We start from the raw sequence: 23172 nt of genomic DNA, 5'->3' as shown, positions 1-23172 counted from the left end.
GAGAAGAGTCAGGATCTAGTCCTGCTTTGATACCATCAAAGAAGGAGAAATCAATAGGCTGAAGTAATGATTTCATTTACACAGAAACGTATCATTTATACAAGTGTGATTACAATTGGTTCCTACAAGTTAGGAACCTGTTTACTACCTAGATTACATAGAAGGAAAGCTACAACTATTGTACAACTCAATTGGTAGAACAATCTGCATTAATGTAGACGATATGACAGATTAGTTTCCTTACAAGAACCATCTCTTAAACAAATATTGCCACAGATGTTTGTGGGAAAAGTAGCACTTGCTACTAAAAAATTGAGTGAAACTTCATACTGATATCAATGTCACCGTCACATTCATACTGACATTGTGAAAAATCAATTGTTATATATGGCCGTGTGAATGAAAATTATTTTAAAAATTATAATTTTTAATAGTGACGAATATCTGTGTGTAAAATAATTTTCACAGATATCAGTATAGGTTAAATATTTACTACATACAGACATCTGTGAGAAAGTCTAGCCACACTGATTTCAGTGAGTGATAGTGTGAGCATACAGACATCAGTATATGGGACCCAATCTTCAGTTCACATGGATATCAATATATGTTAAATATTTGGTACATACAGACATCTGTGAGAAAGTCTAGCCACACTGATTTCAGTGAGTGATAGTGTGAGCATGTGTTTATGTGGGACCCAGTCTTCAGTTCACACGGATATTTGTATCTACAAGCTAAAACCCACTGATTTTTTATCAGTGAGTCAGTATGTATAAAATCTGTGTGTATTGCTCATTTTGCTAGTAGTGATCTCATGACAATTTCACTCATGCTATTGCATTTACTCAAATGTTAAGCCCATCAATTTAATCGATATCAAAAGGGATGGTCAATTTAGGGGCGACCGGAGATGAGGTCCAATTTGGCTAAAATGTCACCGTCAGTTCATTCATACCATTGGCTGCAGAATAATCAAACGTACAAACATAGTTTTACATACCATAAACATTGAGCATATTTGTACAAATAATAAGTTCTCGGGTAAGATTTTGTCATCCAAGCGCATTGGCAAGTTACTCACACTACTAGCCACACTACTAGCCAAGTCTTCCAATATATTCTACACCCATGTAACAAAGACATACATACAAATACCATGCAAAGCTTCTTAAAATACTTCGACCACATTCATTTATTACAAATGCCATGCTAAAAATACTTCCACCTTCTGGATCTCCCCAGTTTAGCCACGGTAAGGAAGCCTGAAAGTTAGACGAATACAAATTGATCAATGAACACTTTTCGATTAAATAAGTTTATGAAATATATGAACATGCACACTGAAGCAAAAGCAACAAAGCAAGCAAGCTCGCTCACCCAAGTTTGAGAGATAAGGTGTCGTCAGCAGAGTCAACATCTGGGGAAGAACCAGTAGCGCAGCAGCTGCTAGCATTTGTGGCAGATTCCGATGATAAACCTTCTTCTGCTGTTGAGATATCCGACTCCAAGGCGAGTACACCAGCTTTGTTTCCATTTGCATTGGATATCATCCCCATCTGTATATGATTAATGCAAAATTCTATATTCACCAAATAGTATTAAGTAAAGAAATCCCCTCCCTGACCCTAACAGTATTAACACACAACAGTAGTTCGTAATTGTTTACCGTCTGCCTTAAATGATTGTTCGCTTCCAACAACTCAGCTCCCTGCAATTATATACCAAAAGCAAAATAATTGAAGAAAAAAAATGTACATACGAAGCTAAAACCCTAAACTCTAGACTCAAAACATTTACCTAGCTTAAAAATATAATACATTTTCGACGTCCTTAAAATACAGTATATCTACTGTGTGTTAATTTAACTTGCTCACCTTTGCTTCAAGTGCCATAATCTCACTCATAATCTTTTCTTCCTGTAGTGAATGAAAATTTTTCACTTGGATGTATTTACTTTATATATGGACATACCATGCATGTGTAACTACATACACATAAATTAGATCTATGCTTTTGAGAAGTGAACTTATTAACAAAAACCTTGGTGTGAAGCACACGGCTAAGTCCTCCTTCAATGTCCTGCTCCAATTTCTTCAACTCATCCATATTCAGCCCTTCCAGATCCTCACCATTCATCTGCCTGTTGCACGCGAAAGGTAGTCCAAATGTTCGTTCCAGCCAGCAGACATCTAATGAATTTAGATAACGTTGACTAATTACCTTAGCACGCGGGTCTTGTCTGCAAGCTCCTTACTCAACTTGATGCGATCAAGCTAAAATGAGAAACGCAATCATATTATTGATCTCACTAACATATTTACTCTGTAACATGAAATGCTTAACAATTAACATATAGAAAAAGAAAAATGATTATACAACCATGACCGACCAATAGATTAACCCTTCACATTAATATGAATGCCCTAGTTTAGTCCTTTACTCAATGCCATTATTGCCATTGCCCTAGTCATTAACATTTAGTGATTAAAAGTCAAAACCTGAAAAGTCCAAATTTGAGCTCTAGCTAGCAATGTTATATAGCCTTTAGAAATCAATCCTCATAAGACATATTGAAACTCCAGAACCTACAGACTATATAATCAACTGAGACTATTTTCCAGATAATATTCAACTGATCGAATTGAATTAATACCTGGAGCTCAAGAGATGACTCCAACTTCTCCACATTTTCAATGTGCGCTTTGTACCTTGCAATAACATCCTTTGTGCTTTACAAAACAAAATAAATTAGTTAGAATATTTTCTAAGCCTTATTCTTTGAATTCGTAGTCAATTGCAAACGTACAGGTAAATATTATAGACCTATTAGCTTTGTTTCATTTTCTTTTTCATAATTGTGGTAATGACTTATACAATGTATAAAGGAAATGATGGATGCTGATATTGGAAAAGTCCATTCTATACCAAAAAACGAAAATACTACAATTATAGCCAACAAAACCAGCACGTACTTGCTACTATTAAACTATATGGAAATGCATGCCAACAAAACTAGGACTTGATATTCTAAGAGCTAGTTTGGGATTGCTGTGACTTTTAAAAAAAACTGCTGCTGCTGTGTTGTAAGAATAATCAGCTGTGAATTAAAACAGTTTAGTGTTTGGTAAATAATATTTTTAAAAGTGCTATCAGTACATAAAACAATTGCAGAGTGTGTTTTGATCTACAGCAGCTTCTAAAAGCAATCTCTGAGCTGCTTCTAAAATCTGCTGTCAGTGACCTATAACTTTCAATTAAAGCTGCTTTTTATTTATTTACCAAACACAATAAAATCTAAAATTTTGAACAACAGCTGATTTTTTTAAAAGCGAAGCAATCCCAAACGGGGCCTAAATAATTCTTCAAGTGAATTGGGATCCTGACCTAGGTACGGACATGCATGCAAAAAACTTTGTTGAGCTATTAATTGGCAGGGACTGATTGCTTTTGTTCTGCAAATCAAAACATTTTGGGTTCTATATCTCTATATTTTAGCATATTATATATGAGATCGTATTAGAATTAACACACGACAAGCTAATTAAAGCCTAAACCCTAACACAAGCTAATTAAAGTGAGAGTCGAGACCATCATTCAAATTAACCAAGTGATGGGGGTGAGCCATCCAAAACAAGAAAGCTCGTGAGAAAATTAATCGAAACTCTTAACGAGGGCCATGCACTATGCTATAGTGTTGGCCACTTCTAGTTGCTATTATACAAAGAAAAATCAAATAAAAGATCGGATATATTTGCTTTATTTAGTGTTGGCCTGCACGAGTGCTAATTGCCTTGGGTAGTTGCAGTTGCATACCAAAGTGGCAAAGTGTTTCAATGATCAAATTATACATCTCGACTAGGGTATGTATGAGTTCTCGTTAATAATATATGTAACTTCATCTTTCAAGTTGTTTGCCATTTCTACTAGAGCATCTTTGTTTTTTTTTTTAACTTTTGAAACTCCCTATATATGGCATGTGGTAAATCATCTCTAACATTGAGTTCCAAATTCTATGGCTAGAACTTCCAAAATATCTATTTTAGCATTTCCTTATCTTTTTCCTTTTTCCTCTTTCCATCGCATATGAGCAAATCCTCATATATATTATAAAAGAAGATGCATTACAAAGAGACAAAAGAATCTTTAAAAAGAAGTTCATTCAGAGCGACAAAAAGAAGATACGTTATACTAATTTTATCAATAAATAATGTTATTCTTTTTTTTAGAAAAAAAAATCTATATATAATATTGTATCATCATATTTAACTATATGCTGTACTGTTGTTCTACTATTGAGATGTTTACTTATCCAATTGGCAAAATTATGAGTCAAAATAAACTCTTAAAATAGATAAATTTCATACTACACCAACCGTGTGTACTTGAATATGTGAAAGAATTTCTCTTTAATTTGGAGTCTACTTAAATTTCAAGTTTTTTTTTTAAAAAAGACAGATTATGATTTCAGATGAATAAAATAATTTAGTTATCTGAAAGAAAAAGAGTCGCAAAAGTTCTATTAAGGTTTCTATCTACAGATTTCGTGAGAAGCACCTCATTCAATGTATAGTGATTCCAGGTTTTAGTGGTTTTAGTGAATTCTTTTAGAAAGACCGATTATTAATCCTAGATAAATGAAGGGTGGTGTTATTCACACACTTATTTTCTCTATTCACACCCTCTTTATTATTCTATTTTTATTTTATTTTATTTTTACAAATTACCCTAACTACCATCTCTTATGAATTCTCTTTATTTTATTTTTCTATTTGGCAAGTCAATCATGAATCAAACAATATTATACAATAAATAAATAAATAAAACCTATAAATGAAGGAAAAATAATACGTTCATTAAGTGGAATGACCTGTATTATTAGATAAAGAATATGCTTCCTAGATAATTACGTTCATCACCAAATTATCAATCTACAAACAAGGAATATTTTCACATAAAGGAATATTTTCTACTAAGAAAATATACTTAGATTGCTATGATTGCTACGTATGTCAACAAAAATTATCAATCTACTAAGAAAATATACTTAGATTGTAGTTGACTGGCTAGGTAACATAAAATTAACTAGCCAGTCAAGTAAAGTTAAAACGAAATCAAAGCGTCAACAATTTCAAAATTATCAATCAAGTCAAAACCACGATGAGCAAGCAACTCATACCAAAATCAAACCAAGACAAACAGAACGCACAAATTTAAAGCTCCTAGATCCACCAAATCGCTGAAAAACTGATCTCTTTAGCAGAGCGCGATGAAGTGAAATACACCAAATAATTTCAGTTAGAATCTTACCAGAAATGATGGATTCAAAGGGACTTGAATGATCACTAAACTCATATTTTTCTTCCATGTCTCCATTGCAAATCAGATGTAAAATTTTCTCCAAAGATGGATCTAAAGTTGCTTGTTATGCTATTATTAAACTTCAAAGCATCACATTAGAGAGATAGAATGACTACGCTAGAGAAGTTTTTGATGGAAAAGAAAAGAGGGAATCACAAAGAGTTTTGAAGTCCTCTTAGTCTGCGGGAAAATAAGGGTTTAGGATTTGGGACTTGCCAAATAAAAAAATAAAAAAAAATAGAATTGCAAGGGAGGGTAGTTATGGTAATTTGTAGAAAAAAATTGAATTAAAGTAAAAGAAAAATAGAGAAGGTGTGTGAATAACACCACCCTAAATGAAATCAATGAATACGCAGAAGAGATGTTCTCTAAATGTAGATGACCATACTTGATCACCAATGTGAGATCAAAACACCCGCACTAATCTCTTTAACCTAATAAGTTGATGAGGCCAGGCTAAATTGCTCAAGTAAGAGGCAATCTTCAAGGTCACAGCTCCCCCGATGTCAGAAAAAACAAATATGCGTCTCAATTGAAAGCAGAATAATAGAGGAGGCGCATAAAGGATCCTAATGTAGGAGGCGCTCGTTTGATGAAAGCAATGGGATCTCAACTGAGCATGAACACTGTTATGAGCTTCACTCCTAAGGTTCATGCCTTTTTTTGAATATGAATCTATAGCGATATTGCTTATATAGTCAAATACTTAACTATATAGTCAAATACTTAACGATAGCTTATCTGAATGAACAAACAAAAGAAATCTCAAGTACATCCTCAATCTCGAGTTAAAAAAGCACCTCTCATGCACAAGTCATTATGATGGCCTCAAAAACAGTCTCAAGTATGTGGCCGAGCACTATGATGACTCTACGAACCCATATAACTATCTTGACGACTTTTAAGTCCTCCATGAATGGAAAAAACCATATCAAGATAGACAGGTGTAAACTCCTCTGTCTAGTGGGACAAGGCCATCAACTAGTTTGACCAAATTACTTCTAACACAATCCAAAGCATCAACGACATAAACACATTCTTAAATGATTTCATGAATATTACAAACCTAGATAATGTTCGGAAATTAATTCTACAGCCATACAAGTACTAGTAGTAGAGATGAAAACAAGAAATAACCAAGTCAAGAAAACAACAAGATTTAAAAAGGTTAAGCCAAAATCCATCCTACGTTATCGGAGAGTTTTCATCTTCATTACGAGAGAATTTCACAAGTACAAGATACACACCACTCAAGTTTATACACCCCTCAAGCACTCAAAGTTGTACCTAACTTAAGCCCTTATATCCAACAAGATACATCCTAAAAGATCACTCTACCCAAAGAGTTATACACATCCTTGAATACAACTCACTTTGCTTCTACATTTTGAAGACCCTTAAGAGTTGTTATTGTCATCTTGCTTGTCTCCACACAAGCTTCTTCTATTTATACCATTGATAGAAGCCTCTTCACCACTTCATCAATGCCATTCATGAATTTACCACCCATCTCCCTCATTAACACCCTAGAAAAACTAAAAAGTCTACGTATTCCCAATGCATCAACTTGACCATGCATTTATGCCCAATGCATGCACTTAATTATGCATCATTTTCTCATGCATAAGTTGTCATCATGAATGCACAAACCAGTCCTACCTAAAAACATATATCAAGCGTCTCTTCTCTGCCTACAAACCAGTCCTACCTCAAGTACCTACATCCTTGTACACACAATTTCCATACATGCTGTCAGGATTGAGTTTTCCCTATCAAACATAACAAGCCTTCACACTATTCTCCGTACTGTCAACACCTACAACAGTGTAACTGACTTGACTTAAAAAAAAAATGTCATAACCGTTGAAGTGTGAGAAATCCTCCAATATTACACCGGCCTTGGAGAATCCGAGCCCTTATCACCCTTATGTTTCGACCTTGGACGACCCGACTTTTTGTGTCCTTTGTCTTTACAATTGCAGCACGTTTTCCCTTCCTTGCCTCTTGATGCTACCTGTCACATAACCTAGCAGTTTATAACTTCACATCCTTTCCCACCAACAATTGGTTGGGCCTTGCAGAATAGAATGTCATTCACCTTTCTTACCCAAGAGTGAAATTTCTCTTCCATCAATTTGCTCTACCTTGAATTGTGGAGCACTATAACGTGCCAAGACGAACAGCCTCACCAACCATCATACCCTCGAGTCATATATATTATGGTCCCTTGTAAATCCACATTCAAATAGAACTTTCCCGAGTCCACCTTGCTCCTCAGCTCACGAGTTGTTCCAACTATCGAAACGTCATTGATGAAAATCTCCTCGAGTCTCCTACCCGCTTCTTCTTCTACACCTATTGCACCTTTGAGCTGCCACCTAAACCATTCCACCTAACTCATTTTATCTCAGATGACAAGTCTCAGCTAGACCATCCCGCTCTGATACCACTTGTTAGGAAATTAACTCCTCGATCACACAAGTACTAGAAGTAGAAATGAAAAGAAAAAATAACCACCCAAAGACACACACTTACTCCTCAATAGTTGGCCCCCACGTGTGACCAACATTGCCTCGTTAGAAAATCAGATAGCTAATATCCCTCTTCTCGATTTATCATACTAACCCATTACTTACTCCTCAATAGTTAGCTCCAAGGTGAAACAAATTTTGCCTCATTAGAGAATTAGACAGCCAATGACCATCTTCTCGTTCTATCATACTAACTAAAACTTCAAAGAATAAGGGAATGATTGGTACCATGAGCCGTGTCAGGCGTCAGAAGATGTACTCAATGCCCCAATCCTAACCTCAAAACATTAACAAGGTAGTGAACCAGAGAACCTTGACAAGTGCTCCTAGAACATAACCACCTTACTAACTCTTGCCTAAAAGCTACGGGAATATACCTTAAAACGGATCAATGAGAAAAAAAAAAATTAGGACAATTAATAGGATACTATAATCCTATATCTAATTGTGAGAGTTTTCCTTTAGTAGTAGGAGGTCGGCCATTTTTATTCAATATGACAAAAGTAATATTACAGTTACTTGCCCTATCAGGGTCGTCAGAAATAGACACCGCTAAACGCAATACCACTCCACCAATTGAGTGAAGCTCAGGGGGAGTAAATTAATACGAAACTAACAATAAAAATTTTCCGCAAAATTCATCAGTGAACTTGCTGACAACCTCAAACCAATAATCCATGCGGTTTTTTGCAGGTATCGATCTCAATAAAAATAAAAAGTTACGCACCGAGACAAAAATCATCCTGAATCCCAAGTTTTTATGAAAAAAAGCCACCAGGATCCCAAATCCGAATCTAGAACATAGAAAGCCCAGATGCTGCAACCCTTGTTAGCCCAATAGGGCCCAAGCCCAAGTCTAGAAAACAGAGCAAAGCCCCAACCTTAGGCTTTGCCCTTATAGCCAACGAGTCAGCGCTTGTGATCTTGTCGCCGCCACACCAACCTGCCACTAAGCCTCTGACCGACCGACATCGCGGAACCAGTGAACTCGAGCAAAGGGACCTGGACTCGCGTACCACAAGCCGACAATCTAGCATTTGCTATGTTGCATCTCTCTGTCTCCGCCGCACATTGGCCTTGCAAACAAACCAAATGGGACGCAGAACAGCCAAAAGCCCTCCACGCCAAGATTGATGCTGACCCGACCTGAAAAATCACCAAGTCTCCCACCGCACCCACCAAGATCTACCCAGATCTGCCAACGTCGTCGTCATCACACCACTACCTTTGAGTCGTGCTCGCCTAGGCCTAGACTAGCCTCCACAACACAGCATCCAATGGGGCTTCACAAGGTTGCACATCAAGAGGCAAACGATCCGATAAAACATAGGCCTCCACACCTGCAATCCACGATGGCGCAGAAAACGTCTGCGACAGAGAAATCCCGGCAATAGCTAGATTGGATTTGGACAACTCCAAAGAAGACATCGTATGTGTACTCCATGCAGGACAGAGAGAGATACATAGAGAGAGAGAGGCCAAGCTCAAAGGCAGCACTCTCCCAACCCTAACAGAGCTATGTTAGGTCGTAACATTATTAAAAGAAGAGAGTTGTTTTTTTTTATTCAAAGTTTTGGAAGTGTTTTTCTAATTGTGTGAGTTAATTTATTTTCATTTTTAGTACTAAAGGGATGGGCAATCCTAATCAATCTCAATCCCACTCTTATTTGTACTAATTTCTAGCTAACAAACTTAATACATTTTCTTTATCTATCTCATAGTTTTGTTATTCGTTAACCTATGCATCTTCAAATTTGCAGTTCAAGAAAATATTCTTACTTGATAGCAACTCTTTGTAAGTTCAGGAAAAAAAAGGAGGTTAAATCATCAAAGTTTTAGACTCATGTGTCTAGAAACAGTATAGTATTGACAGACCTAAATCACTGAAGCTACTCAGCTTCCTAGCAAATCAACTTTCAAGCAAACAATGGCATTTAAAATAGTAACACCAAATTCTAAAAAGAGATACTACTATACTAGACTAAAATATTGACTCTTTCCATACAAGAGTCCAAACAATCATAATCTTTAAGCAGTGCAAGACGATGACATCTGAAAATTAAGCTCACACTGACCTTTTTTAGGATAAAGAAAACCACCTTATTGGTGATGTTTCTAATTTTATTAGTAGACATGATTACATGAATGACTCCAACTATGAAAAGCGAATATACGGCCTTTTCTCTTTTGTTTACTATAACACTTCTCTTTTCTGGTTTTTAGTATAATACATTTTGATTGGTTAATTAAAAGGAAACATAAGCTTATATATGTAAATTCTTATTCCATAATTTACATTACTATATTACATTCACTCTCATGCATGCACATGTTATGAAGGTTGGTTTTATTGGTTTGAAATATGGACATATGGCAAAACTAGTTATACATGCATGCATGATCATGGTAGCTCCACCACTCATAGCATGCCCTACTCGAAGCATGGATGCATATTCCAGTTGAAAGTCTTCAAGCTTCTATGATGTAGTATTCCAACTTACCATCATATCATGCACCTTCCTGGTATGAAAACCTCAAATCATATAATATATCGTCTATAATGTTTATATCTCTCCAGTTTGTAACCACATGCATTTACGAAAATTGTGATTTAGGTGCTGATCGAGACCCATCAAGGTTCGAGAGAGACCAAAAATGTCCTCTTCTAGCTCATTCGATCCATCATTTTATGTGGATAGAATACCACTGGCAAACAATTGATCACATGGACCAATTTTGAAACTAGCTACATGCAAATTTTTGTTTAAATATATGTGTTACAAGAACCGCTCGAAAATTTGTGTAAAACAAAATTACCTAAAATTTTGAGAAAAATCTTATCTTCTTACATGAGCTATCTCTCTTAAGAATTAACCTTTTATCTTGGCCTTCCCCAACTAATTAAGATTGTATATATATGTAGCGAGATAGCAGACACTTCGATATATGTAGTATATTTAAGTGAAAGGATGGAGTATATTAAAGGCAGATATGTAGTATATTTAAGTGAAAGGATGGAGTATATTAAAGGCAGCTAGCTAGATATTGATCAACTATCCATCATCTCTAGTATTATTATTATCCATGCATAGTAGACAAAATTTCATGGAATCGATGAACAAAGAACATCATGTCATCACCAGCACTCCCAACACTCAACTGTGTGAAAGCCACGTGTTCAGTGTACGTCAAACATGGAAAAAAGCAATTGTGTGAAAGCCAGCAGCAGGAACACTTGTCCTTATCAAAACGCAATAGTACTAATGCATGTACGTACTGGTGGCACTATACTAGGAAACTGGAAACTTGAAACCATGGAATCTCCATAAAGGAATCCTCTTTATCGGAAAAATAAAGGTATATTTATGTGTCAGTTCATGAATCTCTCTCCCTCTTGTGTGTGTGTGTATATATATATATATATATATACTCTTGTATCCTTAGTTATATGAATCTCTCTCTCTCTCTCTAGCTCTCTTGTATAGTTGTCATTGTGTGTGTGTATATATATATATGAATCTCTCTCTCTCTCTAGCTCTCTTGTATAGTTGTATATGAATCTCTCTCTCTACTCGTATAGTTGTCAGTTGTGTGTGTGTATATATATATATATATGAATCTCTCTCTCTCTCTAGCTCTCTTGTATCCTTAGTTATATGAATCTCTCTCTCTCTCTAGCTCTCTTGTATAGTTGTATATGAATCTCTCTCTCTCTCTACTCGTATAGTTGTCTCTCTCTAGCTCTCTTGTATAGTTGTATATGAATCTCTCTCTCTCTCTACTCGTATAGTTGTCAGTTGTGTGTGTGTATATATATATATATATATGAATCTCTCTCTCTCTCTCTAGCTCTCTTGTATAGTTGTATATGAATCTCTCTCTCTCTCTAGCTCTCTTGTATAGTTGTATATGAATCTCTCTCTCTCTCTACTCGTATAGTTGTCAGTTGTGTGTGTGTGTATATATATATATATATATATATGAATCTCTCTCTCTCTCTAGCTCTCTTGTATAGTTGTATATGAATCTCTCTCTCTCTCTACTCGTATAGTTGTCAGTTGTGTGTGTGTGTATATATATATATATATGAATCTCTCTCTCTCTCTAGCTCTCTTGTATAGTTGTGTGTGTGTGTGTATATATATATGGACGGATATATATATATATATATATATATATAATAAGAAGAAGAAGAAGAAGAAGAAGATGGAGGGGTACCTGGAGCTGGAGGACTCGAAGAGCTTTCCAGTAGCAGAGAAGATGATGACAGCATACTCACAATCACAGAGAACCGAAAGCTCTCCAGCTTTCTTCAAAAGCCCTCTTCTCCTCTTCGAAAACGTCACCTGCCTCGCCGGCAAGTTGTCGATCTTCCTGATCTTTATCTTCTCCCTCGTCGGTTTCGACATAGCTTAGCTAGCCAGCAGCTTGCTTCATCAAAAATCAAACCAACCACTAATCAACATTTTCCGCCAATTTAAAAGATTACGTACTGTGCTAAAAACCCTAGAATCTAGATCTAAGTGAAGAAACACCAAAAAAAAAAAAAAAAAAAGACCAACCGACCACATATATGCTCAGCTAGCTCATGAAATACATCAAAGAACACATAAAAACCGACCAGGAAAGAGAGACAGAGATAGAGTCAGATTTTCAGTTTAGTATTAGTGGCTTTTAGTTTTTCTCGTTTCGATCTGTTACCTTTCTTGGGCGTTGAGGAACCTGAAGTTGAAGGAGGTTAGGAAGAGCGCTACTAGTTTTGTAGAGTGGAAAATATTCTTTCCTATTAATGGTAAAAAGGCAAGGCCGGATTCCCATTATGGTAAAATTGCAAGGACGTCTATTCCTCCCTTATCCTTGACCTTTTTCCCTTTTTTTTTTTCTTTTTTTTTTTGGGTTTGATTCTTCACCTTTTTGTATTTTTTATTTCTTGCTTCGGAAAGAATGACAGGGGCGGCTGAGACACATCGGACGGAGATCAATGTTCTTGGTGTTAATACAACGTTATCTCCACCGTCTGTTTGGGTTTAATTAAAAACTTAAAAAGTCTGTGTCGGCAAATTCATCCACACGATTTTTATGTGGACGACATTTTCTCCGTACACTTGTTCTGCTGTCATATGATTTCAACCCCTACTTTCTTCCACGTGTCCATGTCCCACTCCAATATATTAATTCCGCCACCCCTATCAGTTTCAATTATAATATAATTTGTTCAAAATTGACTTGAGATTAATGAGTGGGTGTCTCAGATCTCAATTGCACAATGATAAAACTCGTCTTGTTTTATAGCTATGACATACCAGTGTTTATACACACACCTACATCATCAAGCGGAACAATTCCAACTAGGAAAAGCTAATCCACTGCAATGCCCTAGCTTTGCATTGTTTAGTATGGCATAACAATTTACACATGGATCGATATAAATCAAAGAAGCCTAATGATAAGAAAGAAACGCTGGTACATATTGGTCCTGGATAAATAACCAACAAAATTTCTTTTGGAAGTACATATGGTCAGATCAAATGTACAGTTATGGCTTTGTGGGCGCGTTAGATGTAAACCACGTAACCATTGAGGTTGTTACCGTACAATTATTAAAGCATGACTGAGATCTATAATTGGGTCGCAATTCAAGATTGCAGGTAGTGGTCACATTTCAGGAGAACTGGCCACGTTGATATCATCGATGCTCCTATATGAAGACCGGAAGCTCAACTTGTAGACATCCCCACAAATGTAATGACAAGTGTGACATTCATGAGATCTAAACTAGGGCTGTCCACAAAAGTAATAGTCATTCATGAAATCTAAACTAAGGCTGTCACTCGAACGGTTTGAATCGAACGGTTTGAATCGGTTATAGACCTTATCAATTTCAAAACTAAAAAATTTTGATTTCTCCTACCAACCAAAATTTTTTTTGGTATGTACGAAAACCAGACAAATTTTTTCCGTAATATTTGATTTCGTTTTTATCAATTTTGATTACTAAAAAGTCGGTTTATCAAATCTAAAATATCAGTTAGTATTCGATCGGTTCGATAATTACCAGACCAAATAATCCTAAATCCCATCTAAACCAACAAGATGGAAGGAGTTTTCGTGAGCTGTATGTCAATTGTTATTAGGACCTTTTTTTTGTATTGAATCCAGATCAAATAATTAGGTTAATCAGGTTTAACCGAGAGTTAACCACCCCATAAGATTAAATGTTCAATTCCTTTATATATTTATATAACGGCATACTATGAATATAAAACCTTACCGTTCAAGCCCACCTTGGAATTTTTTTGTAACTCGCGGCCTGTCACAACCTTTCTTACATAACTTGATGATATCTGTTCTACACCTAATACAAGAGAACGAAATGCCATTTCAATAATAAGCCATATTATCATGAATGCTTTAGCAACAAATGTATAGAAATATTGGATTACCAATTTAAAGTCTAACAATGTGATCCAGCAATACCAAAAGCTTTCACAACAATAACAGTTCCCTAGTTGCCAAAAAATGAAAACAAAAAAATGCATACCCAAAAATGAAAACAAAATACATACACACACCATTTTCATTTGCGGACCATTTATATCGTTCTGATGGTATAATTTAGAATATATTTGAATGTCCAAGGTACAACCACAAAAGTACTTTTTTTTTAAATCAAATAACGAAAGGGGGGGGAAGCGGGGACTAAAAGATGACCAAAAGAAGATGGAATAACGACATCAATCAAGATGACCAAAAGAAGAACAGCTGAACAATGCATCCATCATCCGTCTGAATATGCATCAAAGCATTACCCTATGCACTTGGAATAATACATTTCATGCTTGCTCAAACTCTCCAGACAATTCCTCTAATAAAGTCTGATATTCAGGACTGAGGGGTTTTGACTGGATCACGTTGCAGGAAATAACATTAGACAACCAACTAAACTACACAATGAAATCCTTCCTGCAAAAGTGAATAACCAATATAAAAGGAGCAGGCATAAGACCAATACAAACAATGAGGTAACATATGCATCGAAAATTCAAAATAGAAATGATTTCAACAGATCGCTATACATTGCCGCATCAAATATTGGTCTCCTCTTCTACCATTTTAAACTACCAATTCAACAGATGCACAGTATTTACCTTGAACAAACTGAAATGAGCATCATTCACAATCGAGTCATAGGATATATGATATATATAGGTCTTGCATTTTGGAGAAGCGTCCACGCATGGAGCAAAAGAGTATAATCTATCATTGCTCCCAACATTTTAAGGCCTGTATTTTGTAGTGAAATCCAGTAGTACTCAAAATGCAGAGATACCTAGAGAATATTAAATACAAAATTTAGGCGTTGTTAATTAATAAGATTTTGGCTGAAGGAATTGTAACATTGAAAAACTTTGATGTACCATGCATTAAAAATAAAAATTACAAATACAATTAACCAGCAGCAATACAGAACCACATTTGTTGGTCATGAATTCAAACTAAAGAGAATCATCCACAATGTAAAACAGCATGGCTCGGATAATAAACCTTTCGGATTATTAATCTGGTATATGTAAAGGTGAAGATGAACCACGGATATTAGGTATTATACAAAAGAGAGCATTGTCACAGTCGCATCAATAACTCAACTCTTCAATACCTTAAGCAGAAATTTAGAAAATTTATAATTGTAAACCAAGGAACACATCAACACAATATTCGTAAAATCAATTAACATATCACACCCATTTCTATCATATACCTCAGCCAAATAGCTTTGTAAAGAATCTTCAGCTATATATTCATTCGATTCTTTGTTGAACATTGTTTTTTCCTAATGCTTAAAAGACCATCAAATTGTGATTCGGACAGTATATGATACAGATAATGTAAGAAACTAAATTTTATGGATAAAATTAGATAAGATACTCTTTGGAGCTCTTCCTAAAAATTTCTGTTTTCCTTTGTTTGCATCTCCTATGCATGGATATATGAAAGGACTCTTTGGAGCTTTTCCTTCTTGTGTCAATTATGATTGAATTTCTTGCAAAAATAATTCGTGTAGAGAAGCTTAAAAGATGAACAACTCTAATAGTTGCCTGAAAGCTTAAAAGTGATCTCCAAGAGCCATTTCCTAATGTTTTGATTTTTTTTCTTCTTTTTTATTTTTTATTTTTTTATATTAAAACCTAGCCTCTGAGAAAGTTGACTCGTAACCTTTTCAGAACTGTAAGACAATGATCCAAACAGACATATTTTACATATAAGAACTATTCTTCAGCATATCTTTCTTCAACCTAGCTCTTAGACTAGATGTTATTATCTAAGTTCATTACATAACTTCAGCTGTAACTGATAAAAAAGAAACTTCAGAGGCAAGTTACTCACCCTCCTAGTCATGCCCGTGAATTTGGTTCCCAATTTAAGACATACATACAACGATGCAACATTGTGTCTTCATATAATTCCACCTTATTCACTAATTAATAGTGATGCCATATATCCCTCCCTGTTTTAGAGACAGCGAGGAAGCCTGAAAGTTAGACAATGCAGATTGTTAAGAAAATTTGATTTAGTTTAATATTTATATTGTGATGTCAATTATGCTTATTATCAAAATTTTATCGTTTAAAGATATTCATTTAAGTTTTGGGTAAAAGTTCAACTTCAATCGTAATTGAACAATATAAATATATATGCTTTTGACCATAAGTATATAATATAGTGACAAAAGACATATACAACAGAGATAATCATACATTCATACCAATCTAAATCCCAAGTTTTCTGTAAACCACATATAGATTTATTAGCTTTCGGTCAGATAATTTATAAGCTTCAACGATCTTACTTAAACCCCAGAAATTAAAGGTTTTAAACATAAGAAAGAAACATGCATGAATGACGTTTTCTGTTATATGAAAGCACTCAAGGAATAAAGCTCACCCAAGTTTGAGAGATAAGGTGTTGTCAGAGGAGTCATCCTCAAGGGAAGAAGTTGAAGAACTAGTACCGTAGTAGCCGGTGGAACTTGTGGTAAATTCCGATGCCATACCTTCTTCTTCATCAGTTGAGATCTCCGACACCAAAGCAACACCACTAGCTCTATTTCCATCTCCATTGGATAGCATCCCTAACTGTATGTAATCAATTCAAAAATGTTCATCTGGTTATATATAAGGATCCATATAGCCCTAACTGATATATAATGTACAGAATGATCAAGTTGAACCTTGTTTACCCTCTGCTTTAATTGGTTGTTTGCTTCTGTCAACTCGGCTCCCTGAATTATGTAGAAAAGTTTGGCACAATAATTGGAAGAAATAAATGTGAAATAAATGTGGGACATGCATTTTTACAAGAAAGACCCAATGATATAGGAAAGCCAACTAATACTCTAGCCAAACCCATGCCAAAACTCTAGAACCTCATAATATCTCTTACACTTAAACAGTTATATATGTTTTGAACTTATAAATATCGATTAATTGATTGAGCTCTTGCTAACCTTTGTTTCAAGTGCCAGAATCTGACTCATAATACTTTCATCCTGAAATGAATGGAAAATTTCAATTAGATATTAATTTATGGACATTCACATACATTTAACTATATAAACCAAAAATATGGGTCTATATATTATCAGGTCTAGAGAAATGAATATCTAATTTGTCAACATAAACCTTAGCTTGAAGTACACGGCTGAGTCCTCCTTCAATCCTATTCTCCAATCTCTGCAACTCATCTATAGTCAGCTCTTCTAGATCCTGCCCCTCCATCTGCCTGTTACAGAACGCATACAATCCATGGTATTCTAGCAGATTTCGTCTGAACAACCATCATACAAATTGTTAAAATTAGTTAATTAATTACCTTAGCTCGAGGATCTTGTCAGCAAGTTCCTTATTCAACCTCATGCACTCATCATTCTCCAGCTAAAATGAGAAGTGGAATCGTGATTTGAATAATCTAATCTAATTCTCTAACATGAAATGCTTAGCAATTGACATACTGAAAATATTTGATTACTTTAAACAAATATGATCCACCTAAAAAGATAATACCTATATTATATTTTTCAATTACCATATATAGTAACACATTTTGAAGCTCAAAAAATAGACCTAAAGATATTTAACTGAGTACGTTAAATGGAATATTGAATGTACCTGGAGCTCAGGACGTGGCTGCTGGTCCCCCTCTTCCACATCTTCAGTGTGCAGCTTGTACCTTGCAATGACATCCTTCGTACTTCACAATACACAAGTAATGAAATAAGGTACAATTCAAGTTTCCATACTACACAAGATAGGATATGGCTAGTTTGGTTGATTTTCTTTTCAAGTCTGGACCAGTTTCTAGGGAAAAAAAATATTTCTGCATATTGATAATCTGGAGCCATTACCCTTAACTAATGAACTGCAAACTTCTTGGAACCTTTGAAATTTCCAATATATCAAATTTCAGGAGGAAGTCCAGACTATATTAAGGAGACTTTGCTGAAGTAGTGATATCATTTGCAAGGGAGGGAGGCCCAAAATCTGTTATATCTTTTATCCCTCCATTTAGTCAGACAAAAAAAAATATCTTTGTACTTTTATACAAGGTTATAAATTTTAGATAATTGACCTAATTAATAGCCAATGATCTCAAGAGAAGTCAAAGAAGCCCATATATGCATCTATTATTAAAATAATTAATAAATGATTATGTCATGCAGTGATTAATATGCACCTGCATGAAAACTTGGACAAGGATGCATGAGGTCAAATCCTAGAATATCATCCATGAGACCATTCATCATGGGATGCTAAGATGTTTGGAATTTATGAGACATATCTAAAGTGAATGAGACCCTCAAAGCAACTGAGTAGTCTGAGTGATAGGTGGGGCTCCTAAATCTGAGTTTTCAACATCTCATTACCTCATTCCACTATGAGGTGAGGTCATGTGATAGTGGGTAAAGCTATGGTATATTAACATTTCTTATACATCAACTATTTTTACCACTTCGATGACTCATTTTACCATTTTAAGGACTCATTTTACCATTTGATGACTCACGTGGTAACTAAAAAAAAATTACCACCTTAATAACTCATGTTACCACTTTTTATAAACATCAGCCAAATTTTTTATTTTTTATTTATTTAAATTTTTTTTTTTTTGAGAAAATACAAGTACTGATTTTAAATACCTGTTCTTGATATTATGTTTAGTGCAATTTTAGTTAATCTGTTTTTGTATAGTTTTCATCGACATTTGATTTTCTTGTTATTTTCATTGGAAGTTTTGTTAGTTGGGTCCTCCAATTTCCACAGTACTCAATAATCTGGTTATTGCTTAGAACTCTTAGCTTGAAGTAACATTATCTCTTTTTATACACCAAATACAAAACCAATACTAATTGGCTTTGAACCTGATGTGCTTGCATGTATGTATGCAGAAGACAAAACAGAATTACAAATTGGATGAGTACAATGATAAAAATGCCTTGCCAATAAAGAAAGATATAAAAGGTTAGTTGAGACACTGACATATCTATGACAGAGTTTGCCAGGTCATTTTATACAGGCTCCAAGTAAAGCTAAGGTCAGCTCAAAATAGCAGTACACCTATTCCTGAAGTAAGGTATTAGGAATCATCCCCTAAAAGAGAGAGAGAGAGACTTACTGACTTACTAAGAATCACCACTTAGGGGTAGACAGATGCAAAATAGGCTGGATATTCGTTTTGCTGGATATTCGTCAAAGCTCTAACCATTAAGTGTCAACTAAGGCTGGCGCATGCCTACTTCATAAAGGATGGAAAACTCACATAAAATGCCGTCTTAGGCCCCTGGCACCTCCTCGCGTGCTAGCATAAGATATAACTCCTACAGATACTAAAAGACTCTCTTTAAGGCTTTTCACTCCTATTGTTAGAGACTCTTTCCTTCCAACATCCTTCTAGCAAAGGTAGCTAGGATTTAAAGACATGGAGGAAGGTGCTGTACTATTGATCAAGTAGCAATTGTAGTCTCGGATTTCTTGTAGCTTTGTAGACTTTTTAATGCAACCATCTCATATTTCTGGCCGGCCACATGGTTTCATCCAATACCAAGTGATCAGGGTCCTAGGAAGCAGATACGAACAAAGAGAATGATCATTGCTAACAACGATAGCTGGCCGTTGAAATGGCGAGGGAGAGTGTACACTTAAATGGAGCTAACATTGGCCCTTTTTGAATCTACTAAGATAATTGCTAGGCAGTGAATGCTGGGGATCGAGAAGTGGAAAGAGAACTTGGGAATGAGCTATTGTACTTGCCGACTTTGTTTTCACAGGAATCTTCTGAAATGACAAAACGTCTGCCAATGCCTATTAAGATGTCTGTTGGGTTAATGATAATATCTGTGGTGCTATTGTAGCAGTAACGTTATCTCCTCGTACTCTAAAAAAACGCTATTGCTCTATTGCGAGACTACTATATACTGAAGATGATTACTCTTAGCATGACAACTCTTATTTTTTTAAAAGCTGGCCTCAGAAGAAGAAAGAAGAGAAATATAAGCAACAATTTTCCCAGCTTTGTGATTATAAACCACAAGCTTTTTATTGCTATTAATTAAGTGTCAAATAATATTTCCTATTATTAATTCTAGTATAACTTCCTTTTTCCTTTTTTTTTTTTTTTTTGTGGGTGCTGAATCAAGTACTTGCTTTTGTTCTATTTATAAGTATATGTTGCTGTTCCTATTTTGTTTTGTCCCATAAAAGTATGTAGTTGAATAATCGATTAAACCAATAAAGAGATCAGGCATCACATATAATTTGATTATGCACATAAAAATGAGACTTATTCTTTTACTAGAACACTTTTTCTTCTTTTTTTTTCGGTAAAGGTTACTGTAATGCTTTTCTTTCTAGTTTTACTATAAAACTTAGCTAGGGTCAGTTAAAGAGAAAACATACATGCAGCTCATTAATTCTTATTCCATGATTTACATTAAACATTACATTCTCACCATCCATGTATCTCTCATGCATGCACATGTTATGAGAGTTAGTTCTATCAGTTTGAATTTTTGCCAACAAAACCAATGCAGGACAAAAACAAGTTAAAAATGCATGCATGGGCATGATAGCTCCACCACTCATTGCATGCCCTACTTGAAGCATGGATGCACATCCAGCTGAATGTCTTCAAAAGCTTCTATATGTATTCGAACATATCATCAAATCATGCACTTTCCTAGTATGAAAAGTCAAATTATATGGCTCAAATAGATACCATGCTACCAGTAAACCAAACCACACACGGTTACAGATATTATCCTTCAGGTCAGGTCAGGTCAGGTCAGGAGATTGAAAGGACAGGTGTAAACAATAAACATGAATTATGATACACTCAGATCTTTATGTATATCTCTTTATATATATAGTCTCGGACTAGGAATTAGCAAGCTCTTTTTCTTTTTATCCTTACCTTCTCCACGTACCTAAGAATATTTGATATGAAGTATCATTTTATTTTAGACAAGTGGTACGAAGTTTTGCATGTATGTTAATTTCCATGTAAAATGAGAGGCAACAGAACACCACGTGTTCTGTGGAAAAGCAAACGACTAGAATACTTGTTCTAATCAAAACAGTCAATCAATACGTGTAGCACCATACGACTGGAAACCATGCAAGATCCATAAAGGTCTCGACACACACACACACACTCTCTCTCTCTCTCTCTGTCTCGCGTAATTCTATGCCGGTAATATTTTTCAGGGAAGAAAAACCAAATAATCTGAAGAGGACGACGGTAGAGAAGTACCTGGAGCTGGAGGACTCGTAGAGCTTGCCAGTAGAAGAAAAGACGATGACAGCAACCTCAGCGTCGCAGAGAACTGATAATTCTCCGGCTTTCTTGAACAGCCCTTGTCTCCTCTTTGAAAACGTCACCTGCCTCGCCGGCAAGTTGTCGATCTTCCTGATCTTTATCTTCTCCCTCGTCGGCTTCGACATAGCTAGCTAGCCAGCAGTTTGCTTCATCAAAAATCAAACCAACCACTAATCAACATTTTCCGCCAATTTCAAAGATTACATGCTGTGCTAAAAACCCTAGAATCCAGATCTAAGTGAAGAAACACCCAAAAAATAGACCAACCGACCACATATATGCTCAGCTAGCTCATGAAATACATCAAAGAACACATACAAACCGACCAGGAAAGAGAGACTCAGATTTTCAGTTTTATATTAGTGGATTTTAGTTTTCTCGTTTTGATCTGTTACCTTTCTTGGGCGTTGAGGAACCTGAGGTTGAAGGAGGTGAAGGGCGCTACTAGTTTGCTAGCTGAACAAGAGTGGAAAATATTCTTTCCTATTAATGGTAAAAACGCAAGGCCGGGATTCCCATTATGGTAAAATTGCAACGACGTCTATTTCTCCCTTATCCTTCACCTTTTTGCCTTTTTTCTTTTCTTTTTTTCTTTTTCTTTTTTTTTTGGGTCTGATTCTTCACCTTTTTGTATTTTTTATTGAGTGATTCTAGTTGGACCTCCAAATTTGATATTTGGACCTCCAACTTTTTTCAATTATTAATATATTTTGTTAAGTCATATGAAAAGACAAATAAGGACAAAGAGAGAAAACTGAAGAAAAAAAATACTCTTCTTAAATTACCTCCCTAAATATAACATTCAATGAAAATAATTTTTTATTTTTCCGGAATTTCCTTATATTGACATATAGTTTTAAAATTTACCTAAAAAAAACAATAATTTCATACATGGCCCATCATTTAATACAAAAATAAATTCAAAACAATCTAATTTGGAATTTCCTTAAACTAAATTCATTGAGTATTGTGATATAGTTATTACTCGATCTTCCAATCCAAAACCTTTGAAATTCCTTCTTTTAGCAAAATCAAAATGATTCCAGCAACATATCAAGATCGAGAACCTCTTATTAATTTTGATGGAGGAGAGACCTACTCATAAGATAACAATATCATGTGATTTTGATTCATTCTTCTTCTCATGTTGCAGATAGAGATAAAGAGTAGAGTAACATATTGTTGTATCTTATGTTCAAGGGTGTTTTGGTAAAAATAAGGAGGTCTACTTAGCCTTTTAAGTATTCTAAAAAGTAAATTTGAGGTGTACTAAGTATGGGAGGTCCAAATAGCAAATTTGGAGGTCCAACTAGAATCACCCTTTTTTATTTCTTGCTTCGGAAAGAATGGCAGGGGCGGCTGAGACACATCGGACGGAGCTCAATGTACTTGGTGTTAATATAACGTTATC

The 23172-nt window shown here is 35.3% G+C and overlaps 2 protein-coding genes across 6 annotated transcripts; both read right to left on the bottom strand.

The window, feature by feature from the left end:
* Positions 1 to 972: 972 nt before the first annotated feature.
* Positions 973 to 12727, bottom strand: LOC133742216 (MADS-box protein SVP-like). 5 transcript variants are annotated; one of them, XM_062169893.1, is made up of 9 exons: positions 12594 to 12727; positions 12111 to 12323; positions 2657 to 2732; positions 2224 to 2276; positions 2044 to 2143; positions 1878 to 1919; positions 1670 to 1711; positions 1381 to 1559; positions 973 to 1265 (listed from the first exon to the last, which is right to left on the bottom strand). In XM_062169893.1, the coding sequence occupies exons 2-9, from the start codon at positions 12299 to 12301 to the stop codon at positions 1247 to 1249; spliced, it is 702 nt and encodes a 233-aa protein (XP_062025877.1). In that variant the 5' UTR covers positions 12302 to 12323; positions 12594 to 12727; the 3' UTR covers positions 973 to 1246. The 5 variants fall into 5 exon arrangements, with proteins under 5 accessions (XP_062025877.1, XP_062025878.1, XP_062025879.1 ...); XM_062169894.1 differs by having other exon boundaries at positions 12111 to 12319; positions 12594 to 12721; XM_062169895.1 differs by lacking the exon at positions 12594 to 12727 and adding an exon at positions 12459 to 12569.
* Positions 12728 to 14302: 1575 nt separating this feature from the next.
* Positions 14303 to 22313, bottom strand: LOC133742214 (MADS-box protein AGL24-like). Its single transcript, XM_062169890.1, has 11 exons — positions 22157 to 22313; positions 21696 to 21907; positions 18059 to 18140; positions 17763 to 17824; positions 17573 to 17672; positions 17398 to 17439; positions 17122 to 17172; positions 16836 to 17026; positions 16278 to 16398; positions 15041 to 15222; positions 14303 to 14855 (listed from the first exon to the last, which is right to left on the bottom strand). Exons 2-9 carry the CDS (start codon positions 21884 to 21886, stop codon positions 16362 to 16364), a joined length of 756 nt encoding a protein of 251 aa, XP_062025874.1. The 5' UTR covers positions 21887 to 21907; positions 22157 to 22313; the 3' UTR covers positions 14303 to 14855; positions 15041 to 15222; positions 16278 to 16361.
* Positions 22314 to 23172: the final 859 nt, after the last annotated feature.

This window comes from Rosa rugosa, chromosome 4 (assembly GCF_958449725.1).
Source record: "Rosa rugosa chromosome 4, drRosRugo1.1, whole genome shotgun sequence".
NCBI lineage: Eukaryota > Viridiplantae > Streptophyta > Magnoliopsida > Rosales > Rosaceae > Rosa > Rosa rugosa.
This window is presented reverse-complemented; position numbering and strand designations above follow the sequence as displayed.